Source organism: Mytilus edulis, chromosome 14, assembly GCF_963676685.1.
Source record: "Mytilus edulis chromosome 14, xbMytEdul2.2, whole genome shotgun sequence".
NCBI lineage: Eukaryota > Metazoa > Mollusca > Bivalvia > Mytilida > Mytilidae > Mytilus > Mytilus edulis.
In genome coordinates, this window is record NC_092357.1 from 54,874,303 (window position 1) to 54,898,041 (window position 23,739).

The following is a 23,739-nucleotide window of genomic DNA, read 5'->3' on the forward strand; positions in this document are numbered from 1 at the left end:
CCTTCTAGATGTGACAAAACGTAAAGGCGTCTTAGTTCTAAAATAGAATAATTCAAATCGATAAATTAACAGATATACGGCAGAAAAAAATGCATCTTCGCTAGCCTGAGAAAAGGAGTGGATCGTAACCCTTGGCTAGCGAAGATGAAAAAAATGAGAAACTCATTAGTTTTATTTAATCTATTTCTGTTAATTTCTATCCTCCTCGTCAAAACGATATTCATGTGTTATAATATTAAACAACAGTCATTTTCATATCACACGTGCTATATTCTATATGTGTAATCGTTGTTATATTTTCTGGTCTCGAATACTTTGTATATGGTTTATGAAAATGAAGATTATTCGACAATAGAAATTTATTTCAGATGAATTGTCAGTCAATTATTTTAAAAGAACCCGTATGCTGCTGACTAGGGCGGATACACGATTGAGGATAATTATATAACTTGTATGTTGACTATGGCGGATACATGAGGGCAGATAAGGTTCCCTTTCCTTTTATAAGAAATATAATTCGCAAGAAAAACTTAATAAACAACAAAGTGTCAATAGAACACGGATGCCCCAATCGCACAATTATTGTCTATGTTCAATTGTCAAAACTCCAATTTGGCATTAAAATTAGAGAGATCATATCATAGGGAACATGTGTACTAAGTTTCATTGGACTTCAACTTCATCAAAAACTACCTTGACCAAAAAAATTAACCTGAAGAGAACAGACGGAAGAACGGGTGAACGAACGGCCGCACAGACCGAAAAACAAAATGCCCATCAATGGGTCATAATAAGTCGATTGTATAAGGACCGCTCCCTCTCCTTACTTGAAATCCTGGGTCAGGGCCTTGTTTAGTTATGTAACACTTGTTTGCATAGAGGTAAATAAATGTAGATTTGGAATCTAAGTCAATTAGAAAGCAACAAAAACGAAAAACAAAAACACAAAACAGGAGACACGATGCGGTCTTCTATAATAAACTGAATTCTTTATAATATGTCAGGCTCTTTCTGACCTGGGTATACTTAGAGTTTATATTCAAATCCGCACCAAACTATTTGGAAAACTTGATAATAATCTAAAGCAATACTAAGTTCCATCAACACCGTGGCATAATGTTCTCCGGAATGGCAATCATGTGAAATGTTAGAAGTCCATTACTAGACTCTATTAATGGATATTTGGTCATATAAATGATAAGCTGGTTCTCGACTGACTACTACACTTTGTTCATGTTTGAGTGTAAAGTAATACAGTCAAGCGGATTCCAGTTTTTATATATATATGTATGACTCGAAAGTGCGATGAGGACGCTGAAGTTCGATGGGGACGCTGAAATGCGATTGTCACGCTGTGGTGCGATGGTCAACGTTAAAGCAGATGATGTGCGATGGTCTATACAAAATAGTTTAAAATCTAGATTATAATGAGAACAGTGTCGATTTGAGCAGATTTTTGACAAAATTGCTCAGATTGTGGTAAAAGCATGAAATTTGGCATAGTAGTAGTATATGTCATGGACAACCTTTTAAGCTATGGAGCCACTCTGAAAGTTTTTTTTAAGCCAAAATAGGTAGTCATTATTCGATAAAAAAAATTATAAAATGCATTGTCGAAGATATATACAAATGTATTTGTTTCAGCTATAAAAACAGGACAAAAAGCGAGCCTATCCCCCTCCCCGAGTTATTCTTCTGTTTCGTAGCGAGTACAAATTAATTTATATTTTCCGACAAGGTACATTTATTTTATTTATTTATATGAAACTTTAGTTGTTGAAATCTGAATCATTGTCTCTAATGTTCAAAAGTAATCGACATAGTTAAAATGTGGACAACGAAGAGGATCATAAAATGAACTATAACTCTAAAAACAATATTCGTGCCACCGCTTGTTCAACATAGAATAACAGGAGATTTTACAAGTACAAATAAAGCAAGAAAATATTTGTACACTTGTCATTTATAATAGTTGGCTGATTACAGGATAATTCGTTTTGTTGATATTGTTCATTTGAAACAACTTTCAAAAACCTTGATGCAGACATAATGAATTTCAGATCATACAAGTAATGTTATAAGAACATCAACTGCTCAAATGTTCTCAATTGACGTTAAAAATATCTAACAATAAATGAAATGTACATGTTTTGTAAAACCACACTCTGTCTATTTTATTCTGTCACTTTGTCCTCCACATTTACATAGAATTGTACAACTTAATACTGTCTTTACACATTTGCATTTCCTTAGTAACCGTGTTCACTTTGACTTATAAGTTAAGCGCTTGCTGCCTGAAGTTAACATATAGTCATATGGTATATTCATCACAGATGACAAAGACTGTCATCTGAGGACTTCATATATATTGATTTTTGGTAGTCATCTTGAATCACAAAGAAAGAAAAAAATCCCTCCAATCATTGTTCTTGTTAATTCATCACAACTGTGGCTGGTTATTTTACTGGTATTTTCAATCCGTGACTCATCTTAGACTTTTTTCGTTTTTCCTTACAAAATATATTTTGATCTTAAGATTTGCTTTTACAGGATTAGTACCTTTGGCCTTGTGATTCTTCCATTACATGACCTTCATCAACTTTGAACAGTTGTATGCTTAAAAAAAATGACTCAAATGTCTATGCTTGGCATTGTAAATCCTCACGTGTCCTCTCTTGGCGTTACGGAATTCTTTCCAGTCTTTTTATTTATTAGTTTTTTCAGCTCCAGTAATTTTAATACCTACGTATTTTTCCTTTTCAAAATACAGTGGACATAACTCATATTGTATATACGCATTTCTTTGTGGTAAAAAAGTAACTAAGCCCTACATGCTAAACTGCAATTGAAAGAATTGATTAATTAATTAAATATTTCTTTAAATACATTTATTTGTTAACACATGCAAGCCTTATTTGAGCACTTGATGAACATATCCTATATGAATAGCAACAGTCATAAATAAATGATTAGCAAAACAAGTTGTAAATGCATATAAAACTTAGTATTAATTCAAAATATTTAGGATAGCGAATAATGATATATTGGAAATTTACGTTTCCAAAATGGCCACCATTCAAGATGGCCACTAAATACTTCAATAGTCCTCAGTTGATATTTTTTTGTCATAAGAAATACTTAAGTTTATCAAAACTGGTAAAGTAATATAATTTTCATATTTTTTCTAATAATTTTTACTAATTTTTATACGATCGCAAAATTTGAAAAAATTTTCGTCGGATATTGCTATCACGTTGGCGTCGTCGTCGTCGTCGTCGTCGTCGTCGTCGTCCGAATACTTTTAGTTTTCGCACTCTAACTTTAGTAAAAGTGAATAGAAATCAATGAAATTTTAACACAAGGTTTATGACCACAAAAGGAAGGTTGGGATTGATTTTGGGAGTTTTGGTCCCAACATTTTAGGAATTAGGGGCCAAAAAGGGCCCAAATATGCATTTTCTTGGTTTTCGCACTATAACTTTAGTTTAAGTGAATAGAAATCTATGAAATTTTGACACAAGGTTTATGACCACAAAAGGAAGGTTTGGATTGATTTTGGGAGTTTTGGTTCCAACAGTTTAGGAATTAAGGGCCAAAAAAGGGCCCAAATAAGCATTATTCTTGGTTTTCGCACAATAACTTTAGTATAAGTAAATAGAAATCAATGAAATTTTAACACAAGGTTTATGACCACAAAAGGAAGGTTGGGATTGATTTTTGGAGTTGAGGTCACAACAGTTTAGGAATAAGGGGCCCAAAGGGTCCAAAATTGAACTTTGTGTGATTTCATCAAAAATTGAATAATTGGGGTTCTTTGATATGCCGAATCTAACTATGTATGTAGATTCTTAATTTTTGGTCCCGTTTTCAAATTGGTCTACATTAAGGTCCAAAGGGTCCAAAATTAAACTTAGTTTGATTTTAACAAAAATTGAATCCTTGGGGTTCTTTGATATGCTGAATTTAAAAATGTACTTAGATTTTTAATTATTGGCCTAGTTTTCAAGTTGGTCCAAATGGGGGTCCAAAATTAAACTTTGTTTGATTTCATCAAAAATTGAATAAATGGGTTCTTTGATATGCCAAATCTAACTGTGTATGTAGATTCTTAATTTTTGGTCCAGTTTTCAAATTGGTCTACATTAAGGTCCAAAGGGTCCAAAATTAAACTAAGTTTGATTTTAACAAAAATTAAATTCTTGGGCTTATTTGATATGCTTTATCTAAATATGTACTTTGATTTTTTATTATGGGCCCAGTTTTCAAGTTGGTCCAAATCAGGATTCCATATCAAGTATTGTGCAATAGCAAGAAATTTTCAATTGCACAGTATTGCACAATAGCAAGAAATATCTAATTGCACAATATTGTGCAATAGCACTTAATTTTCAATTGGAGTTATCTTGCTTTGTATAGAATAGTAGTTGATAATATATGTTGGAAATTTGCCAGACATGACTATGATGTCATTTTCTATTTTTATTTGCCAATAACTTTATGTAAATAACTTCATTGGAAATATGCCAATATAAAATGTTGCTGATGAAGCTTTTTTTTCCTTATCTTATCTAAAATGTTTTTAGATAATGTATGTTGGACATTTGCCAGACATGACTATGATGTCATTCTCTATTTTTATTTGCCAATAACTTTATGTAAATAACTTCTTTGGAAATTTGCCAATATAAAATGTTGCTGATGAAGTTTTTTTTATTGTTTTATACAATAAACAATGTATATTCACTTTTACTACCAACCAATCTTTACCATTCAGTGATAACAAGCACTTTATTTTACATTTTAATATTTTATGATGTATTTAAAAGAGTAGTTATTGTTGCAAACTCCATTAGAAATTTGAATTGATATCAGTTTTGGAGAAAGGGAAACGGGGATGTGAAAAAAGGGGGGGGGGTTTAAATTTTTCTCATTTCAGATTTCATAAATAAAAAGAAAATTTCTTCAAACATTTTTTTGAGAGGATTAATATTCAACAGCATAGTGAATTGCTCAAAGGCAAAAAAAACCCTTTTAAGTTCATTAGACCACATTCATTCTGTGTCAGAAACCTATGCTGTGTCAACTATTTAATTTTAGATTTAAAAAGTTTGAAGAAGAAATCTTTAATTGATTTGTAAAATCTTGACATTTGTTTTGTGTAAAAAAAAACCATGTAATGTCAAAAATTTGATCACAATCCAAATTCAGAGCTGTATCACGCTTGAATGTTTTGTCCATACTTGCCCCAACTGTTCAGGGTTCGACCTCTGCGGTCGTATAAAGCTGCGCCCTGCGGAGCACCTGGTTTAGACATGATTTCAAAATGGCCGCCCAAAGCCGCCATTTTGATTTTCTAAATTGGGTCCTTAGCTATAAATATTAGTTATTACCTCAACTAACACTCTGCAAAGTTTGATGCTTTTACCACAATCTGAACAATTGTTTCACAAATCGGCTGGACTATGTAGATATTTATAATACTGGTAGCATATAAATGTGCATTCATTATATACTGTATATGTCTGCCCATAATACGAGTTGCATGCGGAATGAGAGTCCTCTTTTATTTTCTACAAGTGGACATGAATCAGCATTAACATTTTATCTTGATTTTGTTCCTCTCGTGATTTTCCCTGTTTACCGTAATATCATAAAACGGTATTGTATTTAGAGAATTTCATGCTTCGTCGTGGGTAAAAAGAAAGAACCGTTTGTTGTCACTACAGGTGGTTAACTACTAGTATCATCTATCTACATACCCTCTTGTTTCTCGTAGTTTCTTTAGTTTGTAAGCCTATAATCAACTTAAAAACCAGGTAAACTGGCTAGAGGTATAGGGGGAGGGTTGAGATCTCATAAACACGCTCAACCCCGCCGCATTTTGCGACTGTCCCAAGTCAGGAGCCTCTGGCCTTTAATTTGTTAGTCCTGTATTATTTTTAACTTTAGATTTTGTGTATAGTTTAGTATGGCGTTCATTTTCACTGAACTAGTATATGTATTTATTTAGGGGCCAACTGAAGGACGCCTCCGGGTGCCGGAATTTCTCGCTACATTGAAGACCTATTGTTGACCTTCTGTTGTTGTCTGTTATATGGTCGGGTTGTTGTCTCTTTGACACATTCCCCATTTCCGTTCTCAATTTTACTTCTCACCATCTTCGCTACCCAAGGATTACGACCGAGGAGGAGACTGGACTGTAACCCTCGGCTAGCGAAGATGGCTTCTTACATACAAAATGACTTCTTCATCAATCAAAAAGGAAAGCATTGCAAATGTTGTTTGTGTAGACCATCGCACTTCAGCGTTACCACACACGCAATTCGGTGAAGCTATCAACAAGATAGCGTTATAATGTCACCGTTGAACTCCAGTATGATCAGAATCACACTGCATCGTCAAGCTATCCCACCTCAGCGTGACCATCGTGGCTCGGAGTAGCATCGCGGTTCAGAGTCCTACATATATACCATCAATGTACGGGTGGAATCAATTATAAATATACCGTTATATATCCATCAGACTAAACCAGTTCTTCATATCTGAGAAGCCGGCATTTAAATTTACACCTATGCGTAGGAACTATTTTGTTTTAAATATGTACTGCTTTCTAGTATGCTCTTTTTTGACCGGGTCAGATTAGGTGGTGATACATTTTATAAAGTCTTTTGAATCATCCTGAACAGAATTTAGCTCGAACCGGTGCTAGGGACCGTCTTAAAATTGGCAGTGGTGTGTGGTTTTTAAAAAAAGATAATTAATTGCTTAGTGTTGAATGCCGCCTTACCTAGTCATTTGAAGTAATAATGCACACATTTGATTTCCAATTTGATTAACGTAAATTATAATAAAACAGACACTCTAAATAGATTCAATTAACACATTCATTGGCAAAGAAAATGCATATGATTAAGAAAATCTGACCAAGTCAGAAAGTGGAAAAATATTGTGAATTTTGCAGAAAATAATGAAAAAAAATCGGTACTAATTAGTAAATTTCGATTATGACAAATTACTATTCAACTTTTTTTTTTTATCATACTAAAATGGCAAGTCCAAGAGAGATCAGTTGGCATGAGATGTTGAGAATGGACGGCCAGAAGATCAGTTTTCATTAAGTATACGACGTACTACTGTACCATCACCAACAAACCTTACAATGTAGAAACTGATAGAAGACACTAGTTGTAAGTTGTGCGGTAAGCCAGCAAACCTAAAACATCGTCTTGCAGGACAGCTCCGAAGGATGGTAGATATAAATGGCGTCATGACCAAGTCCTTCGAGAAATAGGCAGTCTTGGACACACAGAGGAGGTAGAAGACGAAGATAGAGTAAGGATCAAAGTTCGTCAACTTCATAAAATGAGGTGGAGAGTCAGCAAGAAGTATTAGCTAATAGTATTCTAGCAACAGCAAATGACTGGGAGATGCAAGCCGATGTTGGGGGAAAGACCACCTTCCTAAGAGAAATTTTAACAACAACCCTCCGACCAGACATTGTGCTATGGTCCAGAATCAACAGACAGGTCATTCTTGTAGAGCAAACAGTTCCATGGGAAACAAGACTGGAAGAAACCTACGAGAGAAATCTTGCCAAGTACCAGGAATTGTTCACAGACATTCAAGAGAAGAATTTGAGAACATGGTATTTCCAGTGGAGGTAGGCTGTATAGGCTTTGTTTCTCAAACAATTTGGACAGCCTTAGGGTCCATAGGACTAACTGGACCAGTAAAATATCTTTGTGAGAAAGGTTGGGATACAAGCAGAGGAAGAGTCTGTGGAATCAGTGGAGGAGCTAGCTGGTTCCTGGCTGAACCAGATCAACTCAGTCTGCGCACCTCCGGAGATTGTCGTGGACATCGCCAAAACAGTCATGGAGAGGGGGTCGACCTAATGATGGAACCAGCTGAGCAGTGGAAAAACTGTTTTTAGGGTATGTTTAAGCTTTAATAGTAATCAAAGGTACCAGGGTTACAATTTAATACGCCAGACGCGTGTTTCGTCTACATAAGACATATCAGTGAGGCTCAGATCAAAATAGTTATAAAGCCAAAAAAGTAAAAAGTTGTAGAGCATTGAGGACCAAAAATTCCAAAAATTGCGCCAAATATGGCTAAGGTAATCTGTGCCTGGGATAAAAAGAAGTTGTTTTTTCGAAATATTCAAAGTTTTATAAACAGGAAATTTATAAAAATGACCATATAATTGATGTTCATGTTTAAGTTTCAATACCGTTTTTTTTCAAAGTTTTGTTGGTTTTTTTTGGTTTTTTTTTTAAATCAAACAAATTGCGAAAACAAAATAGTTTCTCGATTATGCCTTAAAATCAATGGTTTTGATAAGAAACTATGAGACAAATGTACCTAGTCGCTTTTATAAACTTCTAATTCCGATGTTAGTGCGTACGTCATTCGAGTAGCCTTGAAACCAAAAGTGTTGACAAACAAAACATTTTGAATCAGTAATACTTCAGAACAGCCAGCCGTTGTGCGAATAACAATAAAAACAATAAGTAATTCCAGACTTTAGAGAATGTCACAAAACAACACAAGAAAAAAAATCAAATAATACAGTGTCCTTTTATGGTCAGTGTCCTTAAAAGAGCGGCGAAAAATACCGGAGGGACATTCAAACTCAAATAGAAATCCAAAGATTGAGTAACATGAACTCCACCAAAATCTGAGGTTGGTGATCTCAAGTGCTCCAGAAGAGTAGGCAGATCCTGATCCACATTAAGTGATCGTAGTGAGTGGGTTATTATGACTTAGAAGAAAGATAAAAACTACGAAGTAGATAGTTCGAGGAACAAAAACATAGATAATGATTATGGATGGCTGTGTAACGCCCACTGCCAAATTAAATGCATATTCATAAAAATAATATGATAATATACGTGATATAAATATAAACCCTTCTTTACAACCTGTCATAAAGATACAATATATATTATTACTCTTTTATTGTCATATAATCATTCATTAAAATTATATACAAGCATAACAAGTCTACTTTATAAACAAACAAAAAAGCAGATTTGAATAAATATAATTTATATACAAGGCAAAATTACTTAACGTCCCCTGCTCAAAACTTGGCGGGTATAGTTTTGATGGATTAACATTTTTCTGTGTCGATCAGATTTAGAAAAACAAAATTAAAAAAATTTTAGACAAATAAAACAAAATTCCGTTTCTAATTATGTGATCACATGTGTTCGGTGAATCATGACTTTGTGATAGCATCTGTTCGGTGTTATCATGTACTCAGATGTGGTCGGTGTGATCATGTACTCAGACGTGGTCGGTGTTATCATGTACTCAGACGTGGTCGGTGTGATCATGTGCCTTTTTAAACAAAAACAAAAACGATAGGTGATATCAAGCGATATATGACTTATTCTGGCTTGCTGTTTTGTCTGTTTCTCTAATTAATTATGGTATGCCCGCCTAAGAGATTGAGAAAAGTCTATCAGAAACTTTAACAACCTTTATGTACGCTTCATGTTCGAATCATACTTGACAAAAACATGTTCGAATCAGTAAAAAATTGAGTGTTTCATGAAATTACAAATCCGATTGTGAAGCTGAACGATCTGTTGTGACCCTTGAAAGTTATAACTTAAATAACGAATCGCCAATGAAAATGTAGCATTTTCGTAACACATTGCAGGATATGCCAATCAATTGAAGCCATTTGTAGTACTATACATATTCATATTAAACTTCGTTCAGTGTGATACGAAATCATTCTTTTCGAGTGGGAAATGAATAACCGGCCACAACCACAAGATAATTAAACTTTTTCACTCTTAATATGAAAAAGACAATCGTTAGTTTTACAATAACGTAGAGCCAATACTAAAGTTGTTTTACCAACAAATCAAATCTTATGTGTTGATATCCTTCGAAAGTTTTGTGGAAAATAGATGAGCAGAAAAATGATTTCCAGGTAGAGTTCTTTTCTCAATGTCTTGAATTCTGTGGCTGATAATCACGGGAAGGTGTGCTTGATGACTGTTCAAAGAATGGGATGTTTGACTCCAAAGGAATATCATCAAATATGTGTAACTGTATGGAAGGTTGGTCAAAGAATCTGCACGGACTGTTAATAGCATAGTTATTCATAGGACTGAAAGATTTATATCTTTTGGATGAACTAATCTTTCTTGTTATTCCTGCGATACTTTTTGTCACGAATGCCGATTCTTTGCACCTGTGCACTACTTTTGGTGACGTATGTGTATGGCGATCTCTTTGCTTTAAACCTATATCTGGTGTTTTACATTTTGAAGGTGTCTGTGTATTTTCAAACATTTCCCGCGGGCTTTTGACATCGCTGTTTTCCAGATTTTCTACTGTTTCAGACGTAATACTGCCACAGTTTTTGAAAGTTTCTGTACTTTTAACTTGTATCCTATTGGTAACACGTTCATGTTTTTCTCTTTTCGTATTTGTTTCTATATATAACTGTTTCCCATATTCATTTTGTTGGAGCGCTGATGACTTTCGAAGAGTTATGTCCGCTGTGAAAACCTCGTCTTGAGTTACTGTGTTTGACTGTTCAACGTTGTCGGAAACATGGATGCTCTCAATCGATTCCTCTTTTAACGTTGACAGTTGAACATTGGTATGGAATATAACCGCCTGCCCAAGCACATCACGTGAAATCCTTCTAACAATAGATGTCGAGGTTGTTGAACTGAGGTATTTATAAAGGAACATCATAACTCTTCGTCGTTTTTCTCTATGAAGAGCACCTTCACCAATTGCATGCAGAATACACATAACAGTCTTCAAATACAGAAGAAAGATTTTGAGAGGTTGAGTACTGTAAGTTATGCTTAGACAAATCTCAATACAGCTTATCGGTACGGTTGAAACCAAAAAGAAAATAATTAGAGTTGTAACCGACTGGCAGATTTTTGCGCCTGTCTTCCTAGCCTCTGTTACATTTGGGAGTATTCGATTCGTGGCTGTCATGTTTGGAATGCTATTATGTCTTTCGATAATTGTAATTCTATCGTTATTATCACTATACTGTTGAATTCTAGTTATAGAGGAAGAGGATATATATACGAGCCCTGTATATAAAGCAGTGACCATAATGGAAGGGATGATATACATTAACATGGTACTACCAATATTGAGGTAATTAATTCCATCATGGCGGACATTAAAACAGAAGTAGTTTCCGCTTCCGGTTTTATTGCTTGAGTTTGATTCCATAGTGGTGATTCTAACAATGAGTTTAGTTGCGGCTGTAATCAAGGCGAGAACGAAACTGCAGACAGTCACCATTAGAAAAAACGCATTGCTGACCACAATGTCTGCATTCTCTCTGCAGATAGCCAATCGAAAGCGTATAACTGCCACTACTGTTATTCCTATTGGATAGGTATCCAAAAAAGTAGACTGAAGAGTTTCTGAAAGAAGAGAAAAAACATTGTCGTTAAAATATTATTTGGTTTTGATGTTATATTTGTTATTCTCATAGGATTTTGTCTAATGCTTAGTCCGTTTCTGTGTGTGTGTGTGTGTGTGTGTGTGTGTGTGTGTGTTACATTTTAATGCATTTTCCTCAGTTTTAGTTTGTTACCCCAATTTTGTTTTTTGTCCATGGATTTATGAGTTTTGAATAGCTGTATACTACTGTTGCCTTTATATAATGGAATTTTATGTGATTGTCATACAAGTGGGAGGTTGAGCTTACTATAAAAACATTTCTACATAAGAAAATGCCTGTACTAAGTCAGGAATATGACACGTTGTTATCCATTCGTTTGATGTGTTTGAGCTTTTGATTTTTCCATCCGATTAGGGACTTTCAATTTTTAATTTTTCTCGGAGTTCGGTATATTTGTGATTTCACTTTTTACACTACCTGTAAAAATATTTAAAAAAATATTTAAATCCTATTTATTTGTTTTGATTATTAGTATAGTAACGCGATGGTTCTCATCGGGCAAACTAAAAAATATCTGAAATTAAAAGAACAGTTCTGTCCCATTTTGTAATTTCCAATCATGTTTTCCTTATTTTCTAAACATAAAATTGAGAATGGAAATGGGGAATGCGCGTTTATATTTCAAGAATAACTGATTTTTTTTTTCTCATTCAATTTTTTTCCAAAAACCTCAATACAATCACAAGTTATTTCAAATTACGTTTTGTTTTGTTAGCCAATGTTTTAAGACATTTCAGTAATGATTGTACATTTTTTTCGTGACGATAAGCATAGTTACGTATGATTATTTCAGTATATTATCCATATAATCAAATTAGTGTTGTTTTCTCGTGTATCATGAATACATTAGAGGCAACAGTAGATTAATGTTCAAATCCATAAATCTATTTTGATAATACGAATGGGGATAACTATCTTAGGAGATTGCATAGACTATAAAAGGAGCAAGACCGGATATGTCTACAGGGTAAGCGTCTTCAGCTATGCAAGTATCCCCCGTTTTACTCGTCTAGCCTCGGTAACAAAAAAAAAACAGATAAAATTTAGGGCTTTATCTGTATATTTTGTAGAAGAAACAACCTGTTTGGTTTCTTTAGATCCAAGACCGCGAGAATTAACATATCTCGAAAATAAATGAATAGAAAAAAATATCTTAATATCTTACCTTTGGCTATACAAGCAATTTTTGTAACATGTCCAGTCTGCATTACCCACAATTCAGCAGGAATATAGAAAATGATGGCAAGAAGAACAAATATGGTTTTTAAACATTGAATCCGGTCGTTGTAATTCATTTTTGGCTTATCGGCTTTTAGTGACATTAGGAACATAAAATTGGTGCCGAGACCAAGACATATAAAAAATGAAATAACCGGGGTATGAATGATCATTGAATCATTTTCATCAGCCATCTTCATAACAGTTCCGATGTACCGTTCCTTTTCCTTGGTAAATATTTTAGAGGCTATGGTGATTTTATTAAAATATTATTCGCACCTTCGAGATGACGAGGCAGTGGTGTTAATTTTATTTCAACATGTTATTTTATGTTAAATGTCATCTGATATGCCAAATTTGATTAAAGGGGATACAAAAATGAGATATAACCGGTTGCAAGAGATACTCTACAATAAAATTAATCGGTTCTATCTATAAGGGGGAGATATAAATTCGAAGAAATTATTTTGAAAAAAGATGAAAATTCGCAGAAATGTTTTGAAATAAGCAGAAAATTCGCCACAATTATATTATATTGCGTGAGTTTTCAATAAACGTAACACATGGCTCAGCGGGTAGCATTCTACTCTATCACATGGTTCTGGGGGTAAAACTTTGTTTTCGTTGCCGTTACTCTCTCGTGTTCAAAATTAAGTAGAACATCGGTGTCGTCAAATTTGACATTTTTATATTGGTGAACCAATCTGCTCACCCTCCAAGCTATGCCTTTTCTCGATGTAACAAAATATTCACCCCCCTTTCAGCTATGTGTAATTTATTAAACAACTGGCGAGTATATTTCTTCCGAAATTGAAATTGATCGCATTAATCTTCTGACGTCAATAAAAAAGAAAATGTCCTTATATGTTATATCTAATTAATAAAAACAAAAACAAAAATTGCTATAAAAACATATATATATCATAAGTGACAATGATGTCATGTTATTGAATGATTCACAGATTTGTGAATTGTTTGTCACCTCTATAACATTAAACCGGAAATAAGTAAAACAACAGATACTTTTGGAGCAGTTTTTATTTACCCTTCCAGAGCACCTGAAATCACCCCAGTTTCTAGTGGGGTTCGTGATGCTCGGTCTTTAGTTTTTTATTTTAAGTTTTGTGTATTGTTGTTTATCTGTGTCTATTTTTTAAGACCTGGCGTTGTCAATTTATTTTTGACTTATAAGTTTGAATGTTCCTATAATATCGTTCGCCTCTCTCTAATACGTACAGTGGAATGGATCATTACATCATCAGCAACACGTTAATGTATTGCGGATATGTATGAACCCCGCTTTGCCGGTACATGTATTAGGACTACGAGGTGAGCCGAATTTGAAACATGCTAGTTCACAAGGGTTGAGTTCAATATCGTAGCAGCTACGTAGCGGCTATGTAGCTGCTATCAATATCTATGTAGCAGCTAGCCTATAGCTACAGTTCAATAGTCAAAATCTACGTAGCCCTTCGTAACCGCTACGATATTGAACGCAACCAAGGTAACAGTTCACAACAAGAAGACATATCGCCTAATTCTTTATAAACCGGACACATAATCTGACTCGATCCGACCGGACTATTCTTTGCTCCAATTCCGTAAAGTAAGTGGCGGAGAAGAAGCGAATACGGTATTTCAAGCATTTGATTCGACCGGGGATCAAACACTCTAGGCGCCCACAACATCACATTAAGGGAACCTAGTTCTGTTATAGCTTTAAGTACATTTTAAGGTATGTTTGTCGTTTAACACTCCGGCAAAAGACATCATTGGTCAAATGAAAGACGTAGGGAGGCATTATTTGACAAATAAAGGCATCAGTAGTATATCGCTGTTTAAAAGTCATAAATCGATTAAGAGAAATCAATTCCGGGTAACAAACTAAAACCGAGAGAAGCACATCAACTATAAGAGGAAACAAAGGAATAACAGGAACACTGAAGTGCAACAAAATCAAACGTCAATGCAACAAACATAAAAACAAACTATAAGATAACATCAAAATAAGACACACTTTAAGATAACATCAAAATAAGACAAACTATAAGATAACATCAAAATAAGACTGTGCGTTAACAATTTTCTAAGTAGTCCAGTTGAAAATTGGAAATGAATTTTAAATAACATTAAAGGAGAAAATAAGAACAGAAAAATCCCATTTTGAGATAACACGTGATTAATTTATGTAAAACCATATATAAATTATATACGCTAACAAACTGTTACTGGAGCATGTGGAGTTGGCATTAAAATAGGGGATAGATACTAACCTTGAATTGGACCAGGTCATTATTTTAGTGTTTTGGCTTGAATCACATTTTATTGACACTTGGTATCGTCCGGGTTGTTGACCTCTGAAATAAAATAACACCATATAAAGTATATAAAAACAGCATATAACACACCTTGAAATCGACAGAGAGAGCAGATTTTTACACAGAGAAAAACACAACCAGAGGCGGATTTAGGGGGGCCCAGGGGGCCCGGCCCCCCCTTTTTTGGGGGAAAAAATTTGGTTGCTTATATAGGGAATCACTGAAGCGTGACTGGAGCGGGCCCCCTCTTAGGTCATTCAGTGGGCCCCCACTTATGAAAATTTCTGGATCCGCCACTGAGTCAACAAAACACTGAAGTGAAACAAATACAAACAACAAAGCAACATACATGTCAGCACTTCGGTGTTGACATGATTATCAATTATATGGTCATTTTTATAAATTTCATGTTACAAAACTTTGATTTTTTCGAAAAACTAACGATTTTCTTATCCCATGAATAGGTTACCTTAGCCGTATTTGTTACAACTTTTTTATTAAAATTTTTGTCTTTTCAACTTTGCGCTTGTTTGGCTTTATAACTATTTTGATCTGAGCGTCACTGCTGAGTCTTATGCAGCACGTCTGGCGTATTAAATCTTAATGCTGGTACCTTTGATAACTACATATAAACGAGTTGGTACAACTTTTTGGAATTTTGGGTCCTCAAAGCTCTTCAACTTTATACTTGTTTAGCTTTTTAACTGTTTTGATCTGAGCGTCACTACTGAGTATTATGTAGACGAAACGAGCGTCTGGCGTATTAAATTATAATCCTGGTATCTTTGATAACTATGAACGAACTATTAGATAACAACTGTCATATTCCTGACTGGGTACAGGACACAAGAAAAACTGGTGGGTTGAACCTAGTTTTGTGGCCAGCCAAACATCCGTGCTTTATGTCAAAAGAGGGTTTATAGTTATACTCCGTACATTATCATACTATCTTTATGAATATGCATTTAATTTGCCACTGAGCGTTTCGAAGCCATCATTTGTATATATTGATTATCTATGCCTCTATATATCTTAAACTATCCGGCTACTTAGCAGTTTTTATGCCCCACCTACGATAGTAGAGGGGCATTATGTTTTCTGGTCTGTGCGTCCGTTCGTCCGTTCGTCTGTGCGTCCGTTCGTCCGTCCGTTCGTCCGTCTTTGTACACATGATCCCTATGATATGATCTTTCTAATTTTAATGCCAAATTAGAGTTTTTACCCCAATTTCACGGTCAACTGAACATGGAAAATGATAGTGCGAGTGGGGCATTCGTGTACTGAGGACACATTCTTGTTATCTTTCTTCTAAGTCCCAATATCCCACCCACTACGATCACTACATGTGGATTAGAATCTGTTTATCCTTCCTTGGCACCTGATATCACCAACCCCAGTTTTTGGTGGGGTTCATGTTTCTCAGTCTTTGATTTTCTATTTTTTGTGTTGTTGTCTACTTGTCTTCTTCTTTTTTGTGTGTTGTTGTCTACTTGTCTTCTTCTTTTTTGTGTGTTGTTGTCTACTTGTCCTTTTCTTTTTTGTGTGTTGTTGTCTACTTGTCCTCTTCTTTTTTGTGTGTTGTTGTCTACTTGTCCTTTTCTTTTTTGTGTGTTGTTGTCTACTTGTCCTCTTCTTTTTTGTGTGTTGTTGTCTACTTGTCTTCTTCTATTTTGTGTGTTGTTGTCTACTTGTCTTCTTCTTTTTTGTGTGTTGTTGTCTACTTGTCTTCTTCTATTTTGTGTGTTGTTGTCTACTTGTCTTCTTCTTTTTTGTGTGTTGTTGTCTACTTGTCTTCTTCTATTTTGTGTGTTGTTGTCTACTTGTCTTCTTCTTTTTTGTGTGTTGTTGTCTACTTGTCTTCTTCTATTTTGTGTGTTGTTGTCTACTTGTCTTCTTCTTTTTTGTGTGTTGTTGTCTACTTGTCTTCTTCTGTTTTGTGTGTTGTTGTCTACTTGTCTTCTTCTTTTTTGTGTGTTGTTGTCTACTTGTCTTCTTCTATTTTGTGTGTTGTTGTCTACTTGTCTTATTCTTTTTTTTATATATCCACAGCGCTGTCAGTATGTTTTTGACTTGTGAGTTTGAATGTCCCTTTGGTATTTTTCGCCGCTCTTTTAAGGACACTGACATAAAAGGACACTGCATTATACGATTTTTTTTCTGGTGTTGTTTTGTGATATTCTCTTAAGTCTGGAATTACTTATTGTTATTCACACAATAACTTTTCTGAAGTATTACAGATTCAGAACGCCAGTTTTGTTTGTCAACACTTTTGGTTTCAAGGCTATTCGACTGACTTACGCACTAACATCAGAATAAGATGTTTATATAAACGACTCGGTGCACAGCTGAAAAATATTTGTCTCAAGGTTTTTTTTTATTAAAACCATTGATTTTAAGGTATAATCGAAAAATTATTTTGTATTCGTAATTTGTTTGATATATATATGAAAAAAATCAACAACAAAAACAACAAAATTTTAAAAAAAATGGTATTAAAACTTAAAGCTTGGACATAGTTCTATATTTAAAAAGATTGTAGTAGAGTTGTGGTAAAATAAAAAAAATATATATTGTTGAGGCTGATTGTTTAGGGGACGCTCATTTGATTTCCGAGGATGTCATATCAGTGTGAAAGCCCTTTAAATGAAGTCAAACAAGAAAAGAAGGCTACAGTAATATGCCGCTGTTCAAAAGTCATAAATCGGTTGAGTGAAAACAAATTTGGGTTGCAAACTTAAACCGATGGTAACACATCAACTATATAAGAGGAAACAAAGGAACAACAATTACCCTGCAGTGCAACAAAAACAAACGCCAACATATATAAAAACGAACTATTTAATAACAACTGCCATATTCCTGACTTAATTGGTACGGGACATTTTAAGAAAAATAAACCTAGCCAAACAGAAAGTATAACGAATATAGAAACAATTTGGAGATGGGTTATGGTTGCCAAGAAAACAACTGCCCATCACACACCTAACTATGTAGAAATAGGCATCTATATGTCACCATATTTAGTTAGTTGGTCGAGTAGTCTTGGGCGCGGGACATATAGTGTCACAGAAGCGTGGGTTCAAATCTTGCTGAAGGGAGATTCATTTTCGCAAATCTTTAGTGATCATTAGTTTTCTGTGTAAATTGTATTTTTTCCCATTTCGTTTGTCCTTTCGTCTTTCGCCAGTATATAGTCTCTAACTTTACTTGTGGTTTTCAAATTGACGTCTTGGTATAGCTTTTGGAATTAAGTTAATTGGGGCATAATTGTTAAAAAAAAAAAAAAAAAAACATTACACAGTGAGTAAGCAGGGGCGAATCCATGATAAAGGGGAGGTTCCAACCATATATATATCCCCATTCAAATGCATTGATCGTCCCTGGAACCCCCCCTTTTGAATTCGCCACTGGCAATTGAAATAAAAATAGTCCTACTAGTACAGTATTCCCATCAGATATAAGTGAGTAACTATATCAAATCAAATACTAGTAGGATAATCTTTCTAATTTTGATAAAATGTTCCAACATAAGTTTTTTTACATTTATTTGTCTTGACGCTTTATTGAGTGTAACAAAAAATGAGTATAAATTTTAGGTGATAATCAGTCAGGGGCGTAGCTACCCGGAGGCACGACAGCACGTGCATCCACGTCATTTTCACAAAAAGAAAGAAAAAAAAAGCAGAAGAGAGATTAGTTGGTCAATCGGAATCGGAGACTGTTGGTGTCTTTTCCGTCTATCCCGGATATTAGTTTGACAACCTAGTTACAAGTGTTGATGAAGCTGTTCATTCAGAAAAAGATCGTAGCTCCGAAGTTGCGTGCACATTGATTCGGCATGCAAAAAAAAGAAATGGCAAAATAAAAATTTATAAATTGAATGTTAAAGGAAACACCTATGTTGTCACTTTTTTTAATTGATGAAATATCATTAAATAACGACATTTGGTTTCAAAATAAATTTTTTTGGAGATTATGACAAAATCGGAAGGTTACTTGTATCTTTTACAAGATTTTTACTTTTGAATTTGTAATACTCAGTCTTAGATTTGTAGTTTTGGAGCACATTTTACAGTGTACAGTTCATCAGTTTGGAATGAGATGTACCAATCGGCATTAGAATTATCAGATCCCTTCGATATCGTTGAAAATATGCCGAGGCGATGTGGTTGACAGACTACCGGAGCCAATCACCCTGCAACCACGCCAAAACAGTATTGGAAAGTCTCATTATTTTTTGCGTTCATAGAACATATGATAAGGCAACTGGAGAGTGGAGTCGCGTTAAGTTATCAGAAAATCGCTTCTTTGTGCTGTATCTGCTTCATCGTGTTGTAGGAAATATCACAAACGAACAAATCTCAATATTGTCTGAAACATACGAAACTGACCTAGCATGTAATTTTGACGAATTCAATTGGGAGGTCGCTCGATGCCGAACACGTACGCTGGTTTATAACATCTCGCGAGTGCTACCATGCCATGATGGCCCTGAGAACTATCAGTCACGGTGCTACGTATGTAATTGAAAACAAATGTACGATCAACAATGAACAACGAAAGTTACATAGCATTACTGCATATTCACGGGATTTCAGTGTGAATGTTGACAAAGTAATAGAGAAGTTTGTTTCTGCCCAGACCCGAAGAGCAGATTTTGGACAATTTTGAGTAAATTCTGTATCACAAATATGTGTTGTTTATGTATTACTATATTCAGAAGATTTATTAATAGTTTTACATTCATAAATTTTTAACCGAAAAAAAAAATAATTTCTGCATAGGGTCCCAAAATTTTTTCTTGGTAGTTGCTTCCACATCGTTTCTTTCTAGCTACGCCCCTGTCAGTCGTCACACAGCGAAGTGTGATTTCATTTCCACACTCAATTTCATTCCATCAAAATATAATTTAAAGTTCTCATTATGCTTTTTCTCCAATGGCCTAAGAGAAGTAAGTTCACAAAGGTTTAACATTGTTTTTTAGTAAGGCTAAACTACTACACATGCATCTCACATAGACATAGTTGTGACAGATATTATTACTATTTAAACAAGAACTTCTTTTTAGCACTTCACAAGTTAATGACGATGTAATCACTCCTTAAAATTCCAATTATTTGTATTGTAACGTCAGTTTTTGTCAAATTTAAATAATTCTTAAGTTTTTAGCATAATCAACTTTGACCACCACATAAGATCCAGAAATTTTAGGTGTCTAGGGAATCAATATCACTATTCGGACAACCGTTTGGCTACAGAACATTTTGGTTCCTACATATATGCTGTGGTCGATGGTTTCTTCCGGATTCAAGCTCCGAATACTCGCACAATCATCGTAATTTGACAAAATATTCAAAATCAATGTGGTGATTTTGAAGCCTACAATACATTCTTATAGAGAGCGTTGTTCAATATAAAAAAAGAAGATGTGGTATGATTGCCAATGAGACAACTGTCCACAAGAGACCAAAATGACACAGACATTAACAACTATAGGTCACCGTACGGCCTTGAACAATGAGCAAAGCCCATACCGCATAGTCAGCCATAAAAGGCCCCGATAAGACAATGTAAAACAATTCAAACGAGACTGAAACTAACGGCCTAATTTATATAAAAAAATGAACCCTGTATTAATGCTTTTGAATTATATCCCGACCAAAAGAACCAAATCATGACCATTTGATATTTTATGATAAAAGTTGAATTTTAAGACCGTAATTGACCTAAAGTGAACGATCTCCTTTCTGAGAATGCTTACACATGAGTCCGACGTTCTTAAAACTAATATCTAACTTATAGGATCTGAACTTTCAGCCTTCTCCCAATTTCATAAATTATCTATATCATACACAAATAAGAAGATTTGTAATTCCAAATCCCCAAAGATGTTCTTTAAAATACCAAGAATGGTACCCATATTTGATGTAAGGGTACCGCGCTCCTCGTGCATCCGAGTCATAATTAGATGTCCATATTTCGACCAAAGTTTTATCAATAAATTTACATTTTTTATATAAGGATCGAGCGCGCACCTGTTATCATTGTCAGTGGACAGGGCGAATGCACCCAAAAATACCGTTTTTAACTAGCGGAGTGAATAAAAAGTTATAAATACAAGAAACATTATATATTCATTTCTGGGACGGATCAAGTCATTTTAAAAATTTGTACAAGACTTTGTCGTTTACATTCGCAATATTAAGGTCTAAAGAGAGATAACTCGATTATGTTTCCTTCTTAATGGCAATCCATAAAAGGAACAGGGAATGAAATGATTTAGAGGCAACCAAAGGTAACCGATTAGGATTAGATTACCGAAATTAAAAGAATACACATTTATCACCTTGCAAAGAATTTATAAATCCGAAGAGACAAACAGAATTGATAATTTGCTATCTTTGTAATCAAAATTCATATTGTAACAATATTTCTTCGAAAATTTCATGTTTTTCGGACCAGAAAAATGTTTAAAATAAATTATAGAAAATTTGTCTCGGATACGACTAATGTATTTTCACAAATAAAATTTATAAAAAATTTACCAATTAAATTCTAAAATATATTTCATCATTGCATATATTTATCATTTAATATTAAGTGTAGTTTAATTACAAAGTAAACCCGTCCATGGCCTCCTTACTGCACTGCGTCATGATAGAACCGCCCCTCTCCCGCCAAATCAAAAATAACTTGGACGATCACCAAGTTCTTATTGAGCATCTTGTTTATCCTTGTTGATCCACTGTACCAATTTTAAAATTAAATGTAGAATAATTTTATCTCAAAATGTCTATTTTCAATTAATAAATAAAAAAAATCAACACGTCCCACATCGCGGTTGCCATGTTGGATATATGCGGCCCATGTGACTACTGTGGCGATAGATCGTTCTGCAACCTTGTGAAGATCTTGCCGTATTTCGCCCCAAGACTCCCTAAACCCTTAGGTTTTCGTGTAGTCACCCAATACGGCTTGTAGATTAAAGGGAATACATTTGTGTAATTTCAAATTTAAACTGGAGGGTTAAGGGACAACAGTAAGTTTCAATATTTTTAAGCGTGATAGGCCAGTATGTGTATAAGACGCCATGTCTTTTGAGGTAATACACCTCGTGTCACGTGTGTATTTACTTCACTGATATTTTACTAAACTTTGCACAAATAATTGTTATTAATACGATGTAGAGTATTCACTACATTCGAAGCACATAACCTGCACATGTCGATAATTTTGGTTAAATGATTAACGAGGAAATGAACGGGTTTTGACCCGCCTGTATCGAGGTCATCTTTCGCAATTTCATTCGATTTTGTTTTCGTGTTGGTGTGTAAGTGAGCAGTTGTCACTTCTCAAAGACAATTCCTAGTGGTAACTGCTTTGAACTTTGACCTGGGATTTTGACACTGAGTTGTTTTATTGATGAAAATACACGAAACATCCGCAAGCATGCTTTTCATATGGAAAGCGGAAATTCGTATGTCGTCAGACAAAATGGCGGCCTCCATGGAAATTTAGAATTTTGATACATTTTAACGTATTTTTGGACAATATATTTCGCAAAATGGTTGTTGTTCAGGTAAATTTCACATATTGATGTTAAAGCTTCCAATGCAAATACACATTTATGACCAAAACAATATCATCTAATTAATTATGCATTTAGATCACCAAGCTTTGAGGATATCAAAACAAACCGTAAACAGACAAAGTTTTCTGTCAATTTTGTAAATCATATCATTAATTGGACATTGATAATCATTATACAGTTATATTTTGTGATTAAATTAACTCTGAAAACATCTGGAAGTAATAAAATAGGGGTTGGAAAGATGTTGCAGTAAATGATATAAGGGGCCTTCAAATTCCTAGAAGCACTGTACTATTATATATTAATTTCTATTTCCTTTTTGTGAATTAATTACACTGGTAAAACCTATGTAAATTGGTGAATTTTACATCATTAAACAATTATTCAAAAGCAGAGATGGAATTAGGGTGGATAGGGTGCCTATGCCCCTTTTGTTATTGAGCTGCTAATATGAAATGGATCATACATACATTTTTGTAGACAATCCTGGATCAACATGTATGTACCGATTATCAGGTTGTCTGCATGTTGATATTGAAAAAATATCAGATGTGAGTCAGATTATGAAGCTTTTTGTCTAGTGAGTTCAGTGAACAAGATCAAAAAGCCCTTCGTATTGTGTCGAACAGCTGATATTTTACAATATTCATATGCAGCACCTGATAATTAGCTGTTTTTGCATCTTTTGAAGGGTATCTAAGTTTCATTAGCAACCACATGATGACTAGATAAGTTTTGGGTCAAACAAAAAGGGAAGTGATGAATCAAAAATCGTTAATGTTGGCAAATAACTTATTTAAAAAAAAATGTTGATGTTTTTATAGATATGTCTGAAGTGACTATCAATGCATTTGGTTAACATTTTGTGATTCTTTGGTGTTTTGGTGTTTTATGCCCGCACCATAGCAGAGGAGACATTAAGTCTGTCTGTACGTCTGTCCGTACGTCCCAAAATTGATTTCAATTCTCCAACTTAATTTTTGCCATAACCAAATAATATGAAACTTGTACACAATGCTAATTACCACAAAACACAGATCAAATTGGAATTTTGGTAGTGTCACTTTTACCACTCTGGAGTAATGCCACTTTACAAATGGAAAACTTTAGTTTGCCTCAAATTAGTGTTATGAAACATACACAAATTG

At 34.4% G+C, this 23,739-nt stretch overlaps 2 protein-coding genes across 5 annotated transcripts in view; one reads left to right on the top strand and one right to left on the bottom strand.

Moving 5' to 3' along the window:
- Positions 1 to 9,165: 9,165 nt before the first annotated feature.
- Positions 9,166 to 12,672, bottom strand: LOC139504310 (uncharacterized). The gene is made up of 2 exons (XM_071294377.1): positions 12,630 to 12,672; positions 9,166 to 11,423 (listed from the first exon to the last, which is right to left on the bottom strand). The coding sequence occupies exons 1-2, from the start codon at positions 12,670 to 12,672 to the stop codon at positions 9,964 to 9,966; spliced, it is 1,503 nt and encodes a 500-aa protein (XP_071150478.1). The 3' UTR covers positions 9,166 to 9,963.
- Positions 12,673 to 21,843: 9,171 nt separating this feature from the next.
- Positions 21,844 to 23,739, top strand: part of LOC139503864 (la-related protein 4-like) — a 47,710-nt gene continuing 45,814 nt past the window's right edge. The window contains exon 1 of one of the 4 annotated variants that reach the window (XM_071293821.1): positions 21,844 to 22,039. Coding sequence is in view for 2 of the 4 variants with exons in the window: in XM_071293820.1 (XP_071149921.1) it covers positions 22,565 to 22,579 (15 nt within the window). In the remaining 2 variants the exon portion in view is untranslated. Of the gene's footprint in view, positions 22,040 to 22,099; positions 22,580 to 23,739 lie in introns of those variants that run through there. The other 3 variants (XM_071293824.1, XM_071293820.1, XM_071293825.1) reach the window with 3 other exon arrangements.

Coding starts and splice junctions, on each gene's coding strand:
- LOC139504310 (XM_071294377.1), bottom strand. CDS start 12,672: ATGCAGACTGGACATGTTACAAAAATTGCTTGTATAGCCAAAG. Junction 11,424..12,629: donor AATTGCTTGTATAGCCAAAG/GTAAGATATTAA, acceptor CTCTTCTTTCAG/AAACTCTTCAGTCTACTTTT.